At 36.6% G+C, this 18,935-nt stretch overlaps 2 protein-coding genes and 1 non-coding gene across 5 annotated transcripts; 2 read left to right on the plus strand and 1 right to left on the minus strand.

The window, feature by feature from the left end:
• Window positions 1-3,209: 3,209 nt before the first annotated feature.
• Window positions 3,210-14,000, minus strand: LOC142179504 (uncharacterized). 3 transcript variants are annotated; one of them, XM_075249941.1, is made up of 2 exons: window positions 10,331-14,000; window positions 3,210-5,416 (listed from the first exon to the last, which is right to left on the minus strand). In XM_075249941.1, the coding sequence occupies exon 2, from the start codon at window positions 4,612-4,614 to the stop codon at window positions 3,745-3,747; it is 870 nt and encodes a 289-aa protein (XP_075106042.1). In that variant the 5' UTR covers window positions 4,615-5,416; window positions 10,331-14,000; the 3' UTR covers window positions 3,210-3,744. The 3 variants fall into 3 exon arrangements, 1 of the variants encoding a protein (XP_075106042.1); XR_012707847.1 differs by lacking the exon at window positions 3,210-5,416 and adding an exon at window positions 6,187-6,710; XR_012707848.1 differs by lacking the exon at window positions 3,210-5,416 and adding an exon at window positions 6,187-6,758.
• Window positions 4,745-4,851, plus strand: LOC142179665 (small nucleolar RNA R71). The gene has a single exon (XR_012708210.1). It is a non-coding gene; the product is annotated as a small nucleolar RNA R71 (small nucleolar RNA).
• A 164-nt stretch (window positions 14,001-14,164) lies between the features above and the next one.
• LOC107809930 (gamma carbonic anhydrase 1, mitochondrial-like) lies at window positions 14,165-18,132 on the plus strand. The gene is made up of 5 exons (XM_016634629.2): window positions 14,165-14,437; window positions 15,534-15,677; window positions 16,908-17,033; window positions 17,128-17,279; window positions 17,570-18,132. Exons 1-5 carry the CDS (start codon window positions 14,323-14,325, stop codon window positions 17,846-17,848), a joined length of 816 nt encoding a protein of 271 aa, XP_016490115.1. The 5' UTR covers window positions 14,165-14,322; the 3' UTR covers window positions 17,849-18,132.
• Window positions 18,133-18,935: the final 803 nt, after the last annotated feature.

Raw genomic sequence — 18,935 nt, forward strand, 5'->3', positions numbered from 1 at the left:
CAAAAATTCGAAATTATAAATAAAATAAAAATTCGACAACTAATATTCAAAAGAATCAAATATAGCTAGATTAAAACTCGCATTGTTATAAAAAAAACTATTGAGATTAATTATTCACAACCATTTGAAACTAGATTTAACCATAATTACTAATACTTATTAGAAAGTTTATTAAACTTAAACGTTCTTCTAATCTTGTTTAAACTCAAATCGTGCCTTAATGCCTAATTCATGAAATTCAGTTTAAATTCATACCTTAGCTAAATTTAGCTACTTGTTCACGATTAACCTACTGTTGATAATCTTAAAACCTTCATAACTAGTGAATTAACCCGTTTTGCCAAACTGATTCATTAAAGACTAACTTATGTTATTTTCTCTTATTCCAATTATTATTCAGTAATACATGAAACAGCCTAAATACAATCAATAAAAGGAACAAAGAAAAGCGACATTAAAACTTCAAAATTCAATTCTTCATATGTATTCATGCTTCCACATTATTAGCTTGCAATAACTAGTGTTACAGTCGTGTACCTGATATTGGAAGCAAAAGAAAAGGGAGATCAGCAGAAATTCAGTAGCATACAACAACAGCAACACCCAGCAACCAGCAATGAGAAACCAGTGACGGATTTTAAAACTCAAGATAAAAATCCAGAAACACCAACAACAATCAACGGACAGAAGCCAAGGGAATCTTTTCAGAGTTGAAAGACTAATTAATGTTCAACCCTTAATTTCTGAATACGTATATCAGAATATTTAAATTGTATATCAGGTGTATACTATTCTTCTTTTGAATTTCCAGAATGTTTTTCTTTTTATTTTTGGAGTCTTAGTATTTTCGGAATTTTTCTCTCTATCTTTTTTCTTCTTTCTGTCCTCTTTTTTCTGTCTCTCCTTCTTCTTTTTTCCTCTCCCTTTCTCTCTCTTCCCCCCTTAAAATCTGATCAAGTCTCCCTTATTTATCTTTCATCCCAAACCATTTAATCCATTAATAAAACAACTCACTTTCTCCTACCAAACCCACTACTACATAAAAAATACAATTATTACTTATTTAAACAACTTTTCTTGAGCCCCGCAATCCCACTATGTCTTGTTCCCCACTTTTGATTAAACAAGTACATTATCCTCCCCTCCCCCCCCCCCATTATATCTTGTTCCTCATGCTTATATTAAACAATTGCATTATTCCCCATCATTATATCTTGTCCCCCCATTATTGATTATTTTAATATTATTTTAATCTTAATGTACAAAGCACTCAAAATAAATAATTGTTCAGAATTTTAATTCCAAAAATACCCCTCTGACCTTACTGAAATTACCATTTTGACCCTGAAAACATTGTAATTTACCAATCTACCCCGTCAGCTATAACAAGTTCAACTAATCAATTCTAACCAAAATATAGCAGCTATAACCAATTCCTAATCAGATTTTATGAACAAACTCAAACTATATGATGAACAACAAAGAAACAACTTGAATTATTTTGACTGAACAATGTTTTTACACAACAAACTTATTTTCAGATTCACCAACAATAACAAACAAATATATTCAAAGCATGAGCTCAAATTCAAATTAAACTTTAAACAAAATAAATAAACAGATTCAAATCACTAAACTCAAATAATCAATTGATCTTTAAATTAAATCCAACAAATTATAACAAAGATACATGATTCAAACTAAATCAAAAAATTAAAAACTAAAACATAAACTCACATTAAATCACTGAATTAACATGAACTTTAAACAAAAAATGAACATGAATTATATCTAAATTAAATAACAAAGAACGGATTCAAGCGATTTAAACTAACATTGTTCTATATTAAAATTAAATCCTTTTAAATTAATAAAACAAACTGAAAAATAATTAATTGAATCTTCAACTCAAATCTAACAACATTATAATTAAACTAATCAATTTCTACCTAAAAATAAACAAGAAAAATGAATGAAAACAAACTGAAAGATAAAAAAAACGATGAACATGAAATTAATATCAAACTATTTGATTTCAAATCCGAAAAATATCCAACAAAAATACGGAAGAAATAAAACTTAGAACAACTGACCATAAATGACCAACGACGAACTCGAACGAACTTAAACGAAACCAACGAAACCTTGACATAAACGGACTTGAAGACAACGAAGCAATAGCTGCGACAACAACCATGGTGAAAGAAAAAGAAGATGAAGCATCAGCAGCGACAGCAGCCATGGCGAACAGTGAAAACGCAGCAGCAACGATCTTGAAGAAGAAGAAACACGGGCAGCGACGAAACAATGAAGCAGCAGCGCAGCAGTGCGACGAAACTCTCGTGGTTGTTTGGACGAGCTTGAAGATGCAGCCATGGCGGACAGTGAAGAATGCAGCAAAGATCTTGAAGAAAAAGCAACCAACGTGATCTTGGAGAAGAAGAAGCACGGGCAGCAACAGTGGTGGCGGAAGAAGCAGCAAAAACAGCAGCCATGGGGTTCGTTTGGACGTGAACTGAGTGGTCGTTTGGTTGGTTATGGCGACGTGGGGTTCGACGGAGGGTTGACTGCGTTTTTATTAAAGACAGAAGATGAAGGAGCTGTGCGTGTGTGAGTGTGTTGGAGGTGTGAGGGACAGGGGGAAGGGCAGCAGCCATGGCTGCCATGGGAGGGGAGCTTGGGGTGTTTTTGGAGAAGAAGAAGAAGGAGAGGGGGCGGGTAGTTTTAGGGTTTCTTATGTTTGGGTTTCAACAAAAAATGAAAAATGGGAGGGGGTTGGGCGGATAGTTTAGTTATGGGGCAGACCGGGTCGACCTGTGTTGTAATGGACCGGGTCATCGGGAAGGTTGGGTATTTTTTTGGGCCTGTGGTTTGAAATTTGGAGAAGAGGCCCAATTCCGATTTTCTTTATATTTTTTGCTCTATTTTCTTCTACTTTCTAATTAATAAAACTAAAATTATAAATTAAGTTATAAACTAAATTAACTTATCAAAAAATACTAATTAATTCCAAATAACTATTATCGCATATTTAAATAGCAATTAACGATAAAATCGCACAATTTAGACGTTAAATGCTAAAATGCAACGTACATTATTTTTTTTTTATGATTTTCTCATTTTTGTAAAACAAACTTAAATAAATACTAAACGAAAATGCGACATATTTTATTTTTTTATAGTTTTTTAAACAAATAAACATGCACAGACAAAAAACACAAATAATTATACAAAAATACCACAAAAATTCAAAAATTGCACACCAAGGAAAAATCGTTTTATTTTGAATTTTTTGGGAGTAATTCTTTCATAAGGAAAAAATCACGTGCTTACTAGATTACAAAGTGCCTTAGCAAAAGCAAAATTACCAATAGTGCATGGAATTGTAAAGCTCCCTGGGTCAGACAGCTTTTCCGCAATTGGGCTAGTCACCATTGCACTACAGGTCTGAGTAAGAGTAACTGTGGCCAAGTCTTGGAAATCAAATTTTCTTGACATCAAGTCCTTCATCATTTTTGCATACCTAGGCATCTCTTTCAAATCATCAATCAATGAAATATTTACCTGGATTTGTTTCAGCATCTCTAAGAATTTCTTATACTGCTCCTCTTTCTGGTGCTTAGCCAGCCTCTGAGGGAATGGTGCAGGAGGTCTCTTCTTCTAAATGATTTTGGACTGCTATTTATCAGCTGCCACCTTAACTACTTGTTCCTGAGCTGTCTCAGCTTCTTTCTTAGTCTCAATCTAAATGTTGTGTTCTTTCTGAGCAGGTTGGACTATCACCTCTGTCAGTTTCATTGACTCATCTAGCTCAATGGGCACTGGTATGAGAGTCTCAGCCTGTCTGATTTCTCGAGCCCTTTCTTTCTCTGTGTCTAAATCTCTGCCATTCCATAGACTCACTGCCATCAACTGCTTCGGACCTTGATCTTTGGGGTTTATTTGAGTGTCTGCAGGTAATGTCCCATGAGGATGATTGTTTAGAGACATTGAAATTTGGCCCATTTGCACTTCAATATTCTTGATAGATGAATCGTGTGCATCTACTTTCTCACTAATTTTTGCATTATACCCAATAACCTGCTGCATCATTGCCTCAAGTCTAGCAAACCCATCTTCCTGTCGTCCACCATGTTGCTGCTGAGGAGGGTAATACCCATGCTGCTGATTTTTATTGTTATATCCCTGTGACCGTGGATAAGGTGTCATATTATTAGGAGGTCTCATACCTCCCATGTTCCCATTATTGAACTGTGGTTGGCCTGGCCTGTACGGCTGATTTTGCTGGCCCCAATTCTGACCACCCTGTCTCTGGCCTCTATAATTAGACACATAGTTCATGTCTTCAAGGTAGTGATGATGATCATGTTCTGCATTCCACTGGTTACCAATTGGTTGAATAATGCAAGATGTGCACAAGCCCCCATTGGTAGTATCTATAATGTGTACCTGCTGTTTTTGCCCTGACTCTTCCACCTTTTTAGTGAGTATACTCATCTGTGTCAATAAGGTGGCCATATTTTCAGCCATAGAGTTGGATGGATCTAAGGGCACTAAGTGAACCACTGGAGTGATAGGTGCATTCCTGGTTGTCCATCCCGAATTTTGCGCCATCTTATCAAGCAGACTGTGACCTTCTCTCTATGTTTTGCTAAAAAATGCTCTACCAGCTGAAGCATCAACAATGTTCTTCACGCTATCTGACAATCCCATGTAAAACTGCTGCCCCAACATCAGATCTGGAATACCATGGTGCGGACATATAAATAGCATCCATTTGAAACGTTCCCATGTTTCATGCAGTGTCTCCATTGGTCTCTGTTTAAAACTCAAAATTTCATCAATTTGTTGAGCAGTCTTGTTCGGTGGGTGAAACTTGTTATGGAATTGCTTGACTAACTCCTCCCAAGTGGTTATGGAATTTATGGGGAGTGAGTTTAGCCAGGTCTGGGCAGCTCATGTTACTGAGAATGGAAACAATAACAGCTTGATTGCTTCCGGAGTTACGTTGGGCTGCCTTTGGGTTTTGCAGATTGACAGGAAATTCTTCAAGTGCTGTTGAGGATCTTCGACTTGTGACCCCGAAAATAGTCCCTTGTTTTGCAACAAATGCAGCATGTTATTCGTGATTTGGAATGATTCAGCTTGTATCTACGAGACTACAATCGCAGTGGCCGGATTTTTAGTTGTGGGTTGTGCCCAGTCATAGAGAGCAGCCCCTGTCACAAGAGGTGCCACAGGTGCTATTGGCACTGCTGGGTCTACCACGTTGTCCCCCATGTCTGGTTCGATTTGTTCAGTTACTTGTTGTTGTTTGCTTTTATGGTTAGCCCGATTCAAGGGCTTGAAAACTTTCTCGGGATCTGATAATGCTTCAAATACTTCACCAGTTCTCGATGCATTTCTAGGCATGCACCTGTACAACCAAGTCAACAAACGTCAAAATTTCAATGTAAAGATTGGGTATAGAGAAAACTGACTACACTAAGAATTTTGTACTTCTTTCAATTGTAATTGATAACACCGTTAATTCCCCGGCAACGACGCCAAAATTTGATCACGTCCAACAATACCTTATAAACAGGACACGCGGACGTTGCAAATATAATCTAAGTATTTAGCCCAGAGTCGAACCCACAAGAAATTAACCTATCAATTATTTTCGTTAGACTTACTAAATTCTCCGGAATCAACTTCCCAAATGTTGTCAATAACAATTGATGGTATTTCTATTAACTAAGAATGAAAGTAAATAAGCAACTGAAAACTAACTATGATTAAGTTGTAAACAATTAAGAGAAGGTTCTAAGGTTATGATTTCCCTTATTGATGGAATCCCTTCCGGTTATGTTTCATATAGATTCACCAAATCATCTCTATCAATCATGAGCACTCCTATTACCGTAAATTTCTCCCGAGTAATCACAATAATTTACTAGACGCACTCTCCCGAGATATGCTAGTTGGCTTTGTTTATTACAGCTCACTTTAGATTGCACCCAAGGCGTCGTTATCCCTAATCCCGCCTTTAAACCCGCAGTTATTGATCCCTCATATACTTTGGGAGTGGTGTTGTTCAATAATTACCTAAATATGCACTCTCTCTCGAGTTATGCACACTAAATAGGCACAACTAATTGAGGATCTTGTCAATTAACTACAACAAACACGTAGTTGAACAAATAGAGATTAAACTGGCAAACTATATTAACATCATAAGAAGTTCATCCTTTAATAGGTTTCATCAAAACCTTAGACTAAGGAATTAGCTACTCATGACAAAACAAGATGAAACTACTAAATTATTCATAATGTGTAATTGCAAGAAAATAAAAGATATAGAAAAACTCTAATGTTTGGTTGATCTTCTCACACTTGTTCTTGCCTCCAAAGTAGTCTAAAAATAAGCTTAATCCAATCTTGGGCGAGTTTCTATAGCTTATAAGGGTTTGGAACAAGTTTTCCCGAATTTACACTTTGGTCCAAAAAATTTCTGACGCGTGAACAGTGCACCGCGGTCGCGGCTCGACCACGACTCGACCGCGGTGGGAGCTGATCATTCTGCCTCGAGATTTAGTCTGTCGCGGTCGCGGTGGAATTTGCTCAGGCCATTTTCTCGCTTCTTTGTGCTCGGGTACTTCTCGAGTGGGCATTTTCTTTACATTATTACCTCCAAAACACTCTGTGGTGCTTCCTCACTTAGAATATTCCTTGTATAACAAAAGAACACCATTTAGAGCATTTTGTTGGCAATTTACCTATAAAACAACAATAAAGCATAGTAGTATTAAGGTGTAAATATCATCTATATATCCTAATATCACTTGGTAGGTTGTTAATGAAACGTTAACCCTTTCCTTTAATGAATTGAAATTATTCTTATTACGCGTTAACCAAATGTTCCACAAGCTTATAGGCAAGTATGTTTTCGGGCTTAAATTGTAAGGAAGGATTAGTCCTTTAGAGTTAATAAGGGTATATAGCCAATTTTTAGTACTTTGTATGCCTCGTATATATAGAAGAAGATTTTAAAGCCCTAATTCCTCCCAATAGGCAGTAGCATTTTCGCAAAGAAGAAAGATATGTTTAATATTTTCTTCAGCACCTTGGCAGTAAGTGCAGGTGTTAGTTTGTGTTAAATGAATATTGATAAGATAAGCTTTAGTGGGTAGTCTATCGTGGTCTAGAAGCCAAATAAAAGTTTTTATCTTGGGCTGGATTGGAAGCTTCCATATCCACAAAAAGTTAGAAGGATCGGCTAGTGATGTTGTGATTTTGTTTGCCAAATTATGGTACATAGAATGAGATGTGAAAGTACCTGTTTGTGTTAACCCCCAGTACGGAGTGTCCTGATTGTTATGAACTTGTGAAATGTAAATATGTTGTATTGGATGAGTAATGTCCTTAGGTAATTCAAAAGGTATTTTTTTTCAATCCCAACCATCTTTGTTTAGAAAAGAGGATACTTTAATGTTCTTCTGATTTGAAGGCAGTGGCCCTTGTATTAAGGAACGAATGGTAATTCCAGCATGTAACCAAGGGTCATCCCAAAAATTAATGTGTTGGCCTATTCCAATTTTCCATTTTAAACCATTTTGGCATTGTTCCCATCCTTGTAATATATTTGACCAAATCCTAGAGTATTTAAAGGCCTTTTTTCTAGTTAAATATTTATTAAGGAGCAGCTGAGCCCATAATGCCTTAGGTGATTTAAAGATTCTCCAAGCTAACTTAGCAAGGAGTGCTGCGCTTTTAATTTCAAGGTTTTGAATACCTAATCCTCCCAACTCTTTTGAAGGAGTGATGATATCCCATTTTAAAAGGTGAATTTTTTTCCTTGTAGTAGTGGTACCCCATAGAAAATTCCGCTGGTATTGATTAATTTTAGTAATAATCGTAGTTGAAATGTTAATATATTGCATAATATGGTTGGGTAAGTTATTTAAAGTTGATTTGATGAGCGTAGCTCTCCCTGCTATCGTCAGGAAGTTAGTTTTCCATCCTGTAAGTCTATTTTTGAAGTTATCCAGAAGGAATTAAAAATCCTCTTTTTTTGGTTTTCCTTGGAACATTGGGAAACCTAAATATTTTCCAAATGATCTACCCTCTTTGATACTGAAGGAATCCACGACAAATTGTTTATCTATTGGCTTGCAATTTTTGGAGAAGTAAATTTTTGATTTATCAAAGTTAATTTGTTGTCCCGAATGATGCATAAATTGATTTAATACATCAACAATTGCATGACAGCTTTTAGTAGTAACTTTTGAGAACAGGATAATATCATCCGCGAAGAATAAATGTGAAAGTATTGGTCCCTGTTTAGAAATCTTGATAGGTTGCCATTGAAGATAGTCTGCAACTATTGAAATCTTATGTGATAACATTTCCATACATATTATAAATAAGTAGGGCGATAATGGGTCGCCTTGCCTTATTCCTCTAGTTGGTGAGAAATATTGAGTTCTGGATCCATTAATGATGATTGATATAGAAGATGTAGTAATGCACGACATAATTAAAGAAATCATAGGAGTTGGTATATTAAAATAGTGAAGAGTTTGTTTAATGAAAGATCATTCCAGTCGATCAAACGCCTTTTCCAAATCCAACTTTAGGATCATGGCTGAAGACTTACCTTGCATTTTTGCAAGATAATTTAAAGTTTCTTGCACGATTATGGCATTATCTCAAGCCCTTTTTCCTTGTTAAAAACTAGTTTGTGTAGGTCCAATTATTTTAGTGACAATAGGCTTAAGATGATTAACAATAATTTTGATGATAAGCTTATACAAAGTATTACAAAGACTAATAGGTCGAAATTGTTGTATTGTTGAGAGATGTTTAATTTTTGGTATTAAACAAACTAGGGTTTTATTCAATTCTTCAGGAATAATATTAGTGTTGAAAATTTCTTCACAAAAATGACTAACTTTCCCTCTAAGTTCTGGCCAATACCTTTGATAAAAATAAGGGTGCAGACCATCCGGACCCGGTGCTTTATAAGGTTTAAAGTTAAACATAGCTTCCTTTATCTCCTCACGACTAACTGGTGCCCCAACCAATTGAATGTCAGTATGAGATAATTTACAAGTGCCAGGGTCCCAACGAGAATTAGTAGTGCTTAAATCTTTAGTATTGAACAAAGATTTGTAGTAATCTAGAATCAAATTATGTAACCTACTTTAGGGATTCACCTAGCAGCTTTTAATAGGAAAGCTCGTTCCACCACTTCGACAAATTCTTTCGCAGAACTCTTGGACTGGCTGAAAGGGAAAGGGGAAACTGTACAAGGTATTTTTCACTCGTTTACGGGACCAGTGTCAAAGGAAAGGATTGTTGCACTCTCTTGCTTGAATGAATCGACATTTGTGGATGCTTGTTCATTCGGGATTCTTCTATCTATATTTAGAACTACTGGATCAACTACTCCGGCTTTTAGCCTTTGGAACCTGTGGAACCCTAAAGTCACTCGCCCGTTCAAACTCTTCTGTCCATCCCATCTAAAACCCTTGAATCAGTGAATCCGGGGACAGAGACCTAGCCCCTGCTTTATTTAAACAGCTAAGATAAGGTCTAAGACCGTCTCTTCTTTTCCACATCCTCATTCCTCCTTCTTTCCGGATACTTAAGCTTCTAATGGCAATTCTAAATTTTGGAGGAATAGACTAGTGGGGTAATGAACTGATGCTTGTATGACTGCTAGTCTAGCTAGAATTTTTCTTTTTTCGTGGAATATATAACCAAAAGTTTGCTTATTCCATCTAGTTGCTACTAACTGAAATTTTCGAATAGTGTCAAACAAAGGTTGATCTTCTAACCAAACATTATGAACTAATTGTTGAAAATATGGGTGTGAAGCCCACATAGTTTCAAAACGGAAAATGTTATGATGTATAGTTGTTGGGGGGTCTAAAGTAATTAAAAGAGGGCAGTGATCGGAATGAGTACGAGGTAAATGGTTAACTAATACTTCATGATATAGGTTTAACCAGTCATCGTTGGCTAAAAAACGATCAAGCCGCTTTAGGATTGTGTAGCCATGTCTACATTTATTTGTCCAAGTATATCTACTACTTTGAAACCCTAAATCTATTAACTTGCAAGTATTAATAAATTTACCAAAATTATCAGATCTTTTATTATTGATAGGGAGGCCACCAAACTTTTCTTTTGGTTCTAAAATTTCATTAAAATCACCCCCAATTAACCAAGGCATAGAAACAGTGTTATGCAAATTTAGTAGATTATACCAAAGTATATTACGTAATTGATAATAAGGGCTAGCATATATCGCAGATAAAAGCCAAGGTGGTTTATTTGGACTTACCTGGACCACATAGTGGATCTCTTGTTCCGAAAGCCTCCTTTCTGTAACATTGATACTAGCTTCATTCCATAACACAAGTAATCCACCTATGAGACCATTTGCTGGCACTTGTGACATATTTGTAAAATTGAAGTCATCACGCAGCCTAGTGTGATCTTGCATGTGAGTTTCAAGTAAAATGGCTAACACTGGCCTGTGATTATCTAAGAGAGATCTAAAATGCCTGCGGAACTCTGAATTGTGTGACCCCCTACAATTCTACACTAGGAATTCATATAAGAGTTAGGAGAGGTTATCTACTTCATGGGAGGTGGAACCATCGGACTGACTGCCTAGGTCCTCGTCAGATCTAGACTCAGAGTGAGAGGTAGCTGTAGAAGTGTGGGAATGATCACCATCGCATACTTTCCTACTTCTGGATTTGTTGTTTGACGAAAATTTAGGTTGCATGCTATCATTTCTGGCGGGCATTTGAGAATGAACTTTTTTTTGAACTGTTCTTCTAGGTTGTAGAGTTGAATTCCCTTTAGCCACTAAAATTCCATCTTTATTGCCCTCATTTCTGCTAGTATCTCTGCTAATTCCTGTCTTGTTTGAGCATCTAGTGCGGGAGGAGATAGATGAGGTGTGTGCTGTGAACTGTCCTGTGGTGTGAGGCTCTCTAATGTACTAAGAGGGCTCGTATAGGGAGAGAGAGGGTTGAAAGTGTCTAGTGCCTGATTGCCCCATATGATGAAGAGGATAAAATGGGAGAAATTGGAAGTTCTGGTGCCCTAATGGACTCATAGGAGTCAGAGGATATTGCCATGGAGGTTATGTTGAGGAGGATGCCTGACTCTCTAAGAACAGTAGGGTCTGTGTCGAGTACCATTGGTTTTGGTTGTAAGACTCCATTCCTATCTTCATTCCCTCGGTCATTATCTCCGCTAGGTGAGTGGGATTTTGAATTAGCAACACAACTTTCTGGTTGTTCAACTCCATAGTGAACACTAGGGCATAACCTTGCAGGCCCATCTCTAGCCAGGATTGAAGAGGTTGATCCATGGACATCTGTTGAGATGTATAGATCATTGGTGTAGAGATGTGTGGAACCTGGGGGCCCTACATGATCAGCCTTGGTAGATGGAAGAAGTGATTGTTCACCTGCATGTTCTCCCTAAAAAATTGGTTTCGACTGTTATTGATAAAAGTTGGTCTCTGCATTGGGAGTGTTTTCAGAAGAGGGAGGTATTGGTGTAATATTTGTTAAAGGGGCTATGGTATTATTATCAAGTGAATTAAGAGGCGGATCTAACAAGGAAGGTTGTAGTGGGATAGATTGAGAATAGGTAAGAGCGGAGAACTCACGTGAACTGTAATCATTATGTTTGCATGGAATAGTAACTTCATTGCTATCCGAAATTACTGTGGCGTGCAGATTGATTAGTGAACTATTTGGTAATGAGGAGGACATGTCTGAGGATGATAAAACCATAGGTGATAAGGCTGTATGTGATAGGTCCATATGAGGAGGTGTAATGTTACGTGGAAAATCTATCCTATGTAGATTTTGTTGCTGAGGAAACATGGTACAGTCATTAAAAAGATTTAGAGGCTTAGGTTGTGTATAAGATAAGTTAGAGTTGGGTTAGGTAATCTTCTGATTGGGTAAGTAGGGTGGCTGTAATGATTTAATGTCGAAATGGTTTAAGGTGGGCTCTGGTTGTGTTTTTGCTACTTTGTCATGTGAGCCGGCCTGGTTTGGGTTACTAGTCGATGGGCTAAAGTCCATGTGGTCATCTTTTGGTCCATATTGCCTATTAAGTGGACTAAATTTATTAGATAATTCCTTAATGGGCTTAGATAGCCCATCTACATTTAGCGGAAAAGAGCAGCCCAAAGATGGGCTTTTAGGGTTTGAAGACTTACTTGGTAGTAGGTGTGCCGGCGTTACTTCCAGCGGTGGAGTATTGATGGTGATGTTGCTTTGTCGTTGTTTATATGAAGAGTTGAATTTTTTTGGAAAAGTAACTGTTTTCCATTCTGTTTCAGGTTTGGCAGAAGTAGATGGTTGGCTTTATTGATGATTTTGTATAGTTTCAGTGTTATTCGGACAGCTCTAAATAAGATGACCTAAATGGCCACAACTAGTGCAAAGTATACTTATACCCTTGTATAGGAGGCTTTGCCTGTGATTTCCTATGTTTCTATGTGTTTTTAGGGGTCTCTCCAAGAGTACTTCAATGCAAATACGTGCATAGCGTCCCCTTGTAGTTGTTGAAGTACATGTATCAATCTTTAAGAGTTGTCCTAACTTAGATCCAACATCGTTGTAATATTTCCACATCATTAAACTCCGTTGGTAGCTCAGGGAGCCTTACCCAGATTGCCGAGTAGGTTAGCTGTGTTGACGATACAATAAATTTGGGTTCCCACTTACGTACTGATAAGAAATGGTTTAGAATGAACCATGGAGCTCCCTGTAGAGCTTTTAGCATGTTTTCTTCCCGTTGAAATTTGATAAGAAAGAAATCTGACCCCAAGTCAATAATAGGGAGTTCTTCTGTGGGTTTCCAGATCTGTATGAGCTTATTCTTTAGCAAGTGGTGTGCGATTCTTCGTCCAAAAAGCCTGATAATTACTGAGTATTTCCAAGGCTCGTATAATCGCGCCTTATCGGTTGTGGAAATAGGTATAAAAGTATCATCTTCATCTGTATTTTGGATGAATTCATCAGACAGGTCAGGCTTAGGTAGTGGTTGTTGGTGGTTGCTAAGAGATGTAGAGAGGTATTTGTTAGCCAGAAGTGTTTGCAGGAAGGTTGCTGGCTTGTGTTTAGTGAGGTTGTCATCTATCTGCGTAGAAGTGAGATCGGGTGGTTCTTCAAGTTGGTTATAAGATAAAAGAGAGTTATTAGGAGTAGTCATGTTTAGGGATAGGTTGTGGTTGCTAGCAGCAAAAGTTGTGATTGTTGGTGGAGTATCTATGGCAGAAAGTTAAACGGAAGAAGAAGGGAGTTTACATGAGAGCGTTTTTTCTTCCCTATTAGAACATTGATTCGAATCCAATACATTTTATGTTGGAGATAACGTTCATATATTTATTTGGATAACAAAACTTAGAAGTTGACGAAATTTACATTGCCCCTGGTAATGTGAAAAAGAACACACTAGGAGACTAAACTATGAGAAAAAGGAAAGGTATGTATTATTTGGAAATATGAAAGGTTTAGTTCTTGCCTCAGAAACATAAAATAAAAAAGAAAAGAAAATTTCTCATGCAATAAAAAGTTTAGTGGTAGTTCATCTTTTTTTTGGGTCCAAGAACTTTTAGATAATTACATAATATATATAATTTTTTCGGAAACACAATTTATAATCTACAAAGTGATATCATTAGCTTCTTAGAAACGCTTGAAATTTTTCTAAACAAATTATGTACATGATTAACAACTTCAAATGACCTATGTATAGTGCAACTGAAAAATACAAACACAAATATCAATGATAAAAGACTATAAAATTAGTCCTCTAGGAGCCTTATTATCTTTTCTAAACTCAATTATTATTTTCAGACAATAGTGACATGAATTAATATGTGAAAATATAATTAAATTCTAAAATAAATGTAAGAAAAAAATTATGTGAAAGTAGAATTTAAGCCTAAAAAATATGTAAGAATATTACAATTGGAAAACAAAGGTATTCAAAACTAATAAAGTATGTTATAGGCAAATGAAAAGAAACAACATGGGCAATGATATGAAAAAATTCAACAACTCTTTATATTCGTTAAATATTTTAGCTCAGTGCTAGCTCACACTTCAGTTTTCACCCTTTTTGCTTTTGGGGTCCACAGTACTCCTCATTTTCTCAGGTCCTCAGGCTCAGCTAAGCTCAACATCTCATTTGTTTACATAAATAAATAAATAAATTAATATACATTTGAGGCCTGTTCTAATAAGTAAATTGGAGAAAGCCGGTTCTGGAATCGAAAGCGAATAGACTTAGAGGATGGGTTCGGCGGGGAAAGCAATCTACACGGTTGGTTTCTGGATCCGAGAGACAGGCCAAGCCCTTGATCGATTGGGCTGCCGCCTCCAAGGCAACTATTACTTCCATGAACAACGTAAGTATCACCTTCATCTCCATTTATTCAATAGAATAAACTAGGGCTTAGGTATTTGATTATTTCACACATCTGTTCAAGTCGGAGAACGCACGCTTTCAATTTTATAAATTTTGTTTGGTTGCTGCATTTGCTGTGGTATGTTGTCTGAACAACAACAAATTATGTTGTTATGTTGATACATCATGTACAACTGCTTCGTAGAACGCTAAAGTATAAGCGATATGCATTTGATCGGTGTTAATATTTTCCTCCATTCAGAATAGACATTCAATGCGGTCTAACTTTGAAACTGTAGTTTCCAATGTATTTTACTGGTTATCATTCCCAAGAAGATGGTTTAGTGGTTGAGGCATAGGTATAAAGGATAAAAACCTGGAGCTTAGGTTGGAATTCCCTCTATAACACTCAGTATGAGCCTATTGTGTAGCCTTGGTAGACAGGATTGCCTGACACTTGTGCTTGCGGGCTGTAGTAGGCTGTCTGATGAATTAGTTGGGCTGTATGCGAAGCTACAATTTTTGTACAAGAAAAAAGGTTCATTACAAGTATTTGCTGATCCAAGCATATCGAGAATGATCATATAGAGTAGCTATTCTGAAGGCTGCTCATTATACAAGTACTTATCATATATCTTACTATATGTCTAACAATAATCTGAAGAGCTAGATTTAAACTTTGTATCTAACCTAGTTCTACATAGTTCCGCTTACAATGTTGTGATTAGCATAACTACCTCAAGCCAATTGTGATAAACTAAACTGTCTATAAATATCTTCGTCAAATATGGAAGAAGCTGTTCGCTTAGAATCTCAGACAAACATTGCCATTGTTGACTGTGATGATCTTATTTGTGCTCATATTTGCTCACAATCAGCCAATCCCACTATCTGAGTTTTGCATTCTATTTTATATATTTTGGCTATACTTCTAGAATTATTTCCTCTTCCAACTTTCTTTCCTCTGTTCTGTTATGATATGTTTTTCCTCTTTAGTCAAACCACATATTTTCATATTTCATCTTGATGTGCTATGTACAATATGGAGTACATCTTCCTTTAAAGTTTTTGAATCTCTACCTCCTTTTGTTTTCCAGTGTCGAGGCATAGAACTTTGATGAACCTGTTTGACAAAGTACCAGTTGTCGAAAAGGATGCATTTGTGGCCCCAAGTGCCTCTATAGTTGGTGATGTTCACATTGGTCGTAGTGCTTCTATTTGGTATGGATGTGTTCTGCGAGGTATGTTCTGCTTCTACATACCATGTTAGTTTCAGTGCTTAAAATATCTCTTGTAGACTTAGTGGTGCAAATATGCCGCCATTACTGATCGTTTTTGAAGCATCCTTTTTTCTACATTGTAAAATTTTCCTGGAGGTATTTGAGGAGGGGTGAGCAAATCATTTTTCCTTGTCTCATGAAGGCTTTGTTCTTGAATTATGTGAACGCGTAAACTTTTAGAAGACAACTACATCATGGGGTCCTCTAGATGGTTGAACCAACAGAATGTCCTATACCAAATCTTTATTTATAAAATGTTGTTTGTTGAAGGTTAATTAGCTTAGCAAAGAGAAATTGCTTATTTCCTGAAAAAAATCTTTAACGATGTCCGATAACCTTCTAAAAAAAAATCAATTTCAAGAAATAAGTATTGTATCATATTGAGACAAGAAATTCGTCTCAAGAAATCATCATTTATGTACCAAGAAGTCATTAAGTTCTGAAAAACTCCAGTACAGTCTCAATTTTAAAATTGGGATGCTGATTTTCATATCAATAGATAACTATTTTGTATTCAAATTTTTCTTTTTCTTGTGTTGGATACTGGATTGTTGATTTATCTTTTTTAGATTCTTGGATTGAGCATTTCCATTGATCTTACTCTTTTCAAGGCTATTCTCGTAGATCCATATGTTGTTATTGTTTTTCTGGAAAAATAATCTGCAAAGTTTACCCTTCCCCTACAAATCTACTAAGCTTGATGACTCTATGTTGGGCAAATTTTGGTTTATACACACTCATTGCGGTTACTCTATAAAATGCTTTGGAATTGTGTGTCGTGTTTAATGCATGCTGCTAACAATGAATGAGTGAGTATGCTCACAGGTCTTACATTATTGAATAAGATTTTGTTCCTTTTCAGTTTTTAACTTTTCTTTTTGGTTATTATGAACCTACATCTACCTCCTCATATATTATCACTTCGTCTTTTCAGAGCACCTTAAGGAGAAGAATATATACTCTTTTTTTTTTTTGATGGGTAAATAATATATTATGTAAATATTTATAATATATGCTCTGCCTTGGGCTCTAATTCTGTTAAAAAGTTTGGGCTTCAATCAATTATAATTACATGGTGTTTTTTTTTTTTTTTTTTTGGTGTGTGTGTGTGTGTGTGTGTGTGTGTGGAGTGCCCTGGACATCTGTGGTCTTTGGTATGCTTGTTCTTGCTCAACATGAGATTCCATGCAGGTGATGTGAACAATGTTAGCATTGGAGCCGGAACCAATGTCCAGGATAATTCTCTAATTCATGTAGCTAAATCAAATATTAGTGGAAGGGTTTTGCCCACGACTATTGGGAAAAATGTTACCATAGGTGAGAATTAGCTGGCAATTTAGGGCATAATATACATTCAACCATGAATTTTTTTGTAAGCTTGATGTTTGACTTTTGACATCACACTGTAAAGGTCATAGTGCTGTATTACATGGATGTACTGTTGAAGATGAGGCATTTATCGGCACGGGTGCAACTGTGCTTGATGGGGCGGTTGTAGAGAAAAATTCTATGGTTGCTGCTGGTGCCCTTGTCAGGCAGAATACAAGGATTCCATGTGGAGAGGTATGTGGCTGCCTTTATGCGACTCATTTTGCCATTATCTTGGGTAGCTTGCATGCGTAAAGGTTTCTGCATGGGTATTTACCAATAGGTGTAGAAGTAAAATTCTGTACATACTGATTCTAGAGAATAGGCGAAGATGAGTTAAGATGCTGGACTGGTACAAGGGAATTCCTAGGGCAAAATCCTTTCCATGTTTTGTCTTGCTCTCTCTGCTATTATGAAATATATAATTCTCTTTTGTCGCAAATTTAACTTGCTAACACGTGTAATTATGACACTAAAAAACACAGGTCTGGGGAGGAAATCCAGCAAGGTTCTTGAGGAAGCTCACAGAAGAAGAAATAATGTTTATCTCCCAGTCAGCCATGAACTATTCCAATTTAGCGCAGGCCCATGCAGCCGAAAATGCAAAGAAGTTGGATGACATTGAATTTGAGAAGGTTCTGCGGAAGAAATTCACTCGTAAGGAAGAAGAGTATGACTCTATGTTGGGTGGTGTTCGTGATACACCTCCAGAGTTTGTCCTGCCTGATAATGTCCTACCAGACAAGGCACCAAAGGCCTCCTAAGTGTGGGTTCCGACTGGAGTTCCCCCTGGGTTTTCTGATGTTACCGGGCAACTCCTTTTGTTTTGGGCGGATTAAGGTGCAGATGCCTGCGTTTAGTTTCCAATAATTGAGGCCAGGCTGAAATATCAAAGATCAATATTGGTATGCAGCTCTAGCATTTTTTTACTTACCATGTCTGGCTAACCAGAGCCTATTGAATGTTCATGAGAAACCAAAGCTACAGTCGAGCTTAAATTTTTGACTGTTTAAGCAATATGAGAAACTCCACCGGTTATCCTCCTCGACCTCAATTTCTTAATTGCATTTCCTTTCTAAGAAGCTTTAAAAGACACATATAGTGTCACACACCGGGTCATTGCCAATGGAGGTGGCAGCCAATTAAAAAAATCATAATCCGATTTATGTTATGCTATATCCACAATAAGTGAAAACCTGAAAGAGATTTTAACACTGTTAGTCCCTTTGTACATTTGTGCACCCCTCAAAGCTTTATACATTTGTGCACACAGCGTGAAATTTTTTCTTTTAAGTTTGCTTACAACAAAACATTAAAGTTCGTACATGAGAGTAGAGTAGTCAAACTAGTTAAGGCCCGCAATATAAATTCTCTATCTATTTGGGTTTCTCCTATTACAACATTCTCTTGTTAGTTAGATTGCCTAGTAAATTTTTGTACGTGGGAGGCAATAGGCATTATCCTTGTATTAAATTCTTTATGTAGATAGTTTGAATTGCATATAATTTTGTAAAGTGGTAAGATAAAATAATATATACTCTTCTTAATGACTTCACTTTTTGGTTAGCAAGATATAAGAAGGGTTTTACGTCAAATTCCTAACCACACCTAAGGCAGAATTCTGCTCAAAAGAACATGGACATGGTCCAATGGAAGGGAATGCTAAGCTAATAATGCTAACTATCCGAATTCGAAGGGGCATAATTTCTCTGTGATTGCAAAATGCATTCTCTTTCAAATTTTTTTTAAAGCATTGTTATTGATTGGACATTGCTAGTCTTGACTTTTTTGATTGCCATATCTTGTTACTGTATTTTTGGTCTACGAAGGATCTACTCCCATGATGCCATC

This window comes from Nicotiana tabacum, chromosome 3, assembly GCF_000715075.1.
Source record: "Nicotiana tabacum cultivar K326 chromosome 3, ASM71507v2, whole genome shotgun sequence".
NCBI classification, from domain to species: domain Eukaryota; kingdom Viridiplantae; phylum Streptophyta; class Magnoliopsida; order Solanales; family Solanaceae; genus Nicotiana; species Nicotiana tabacum.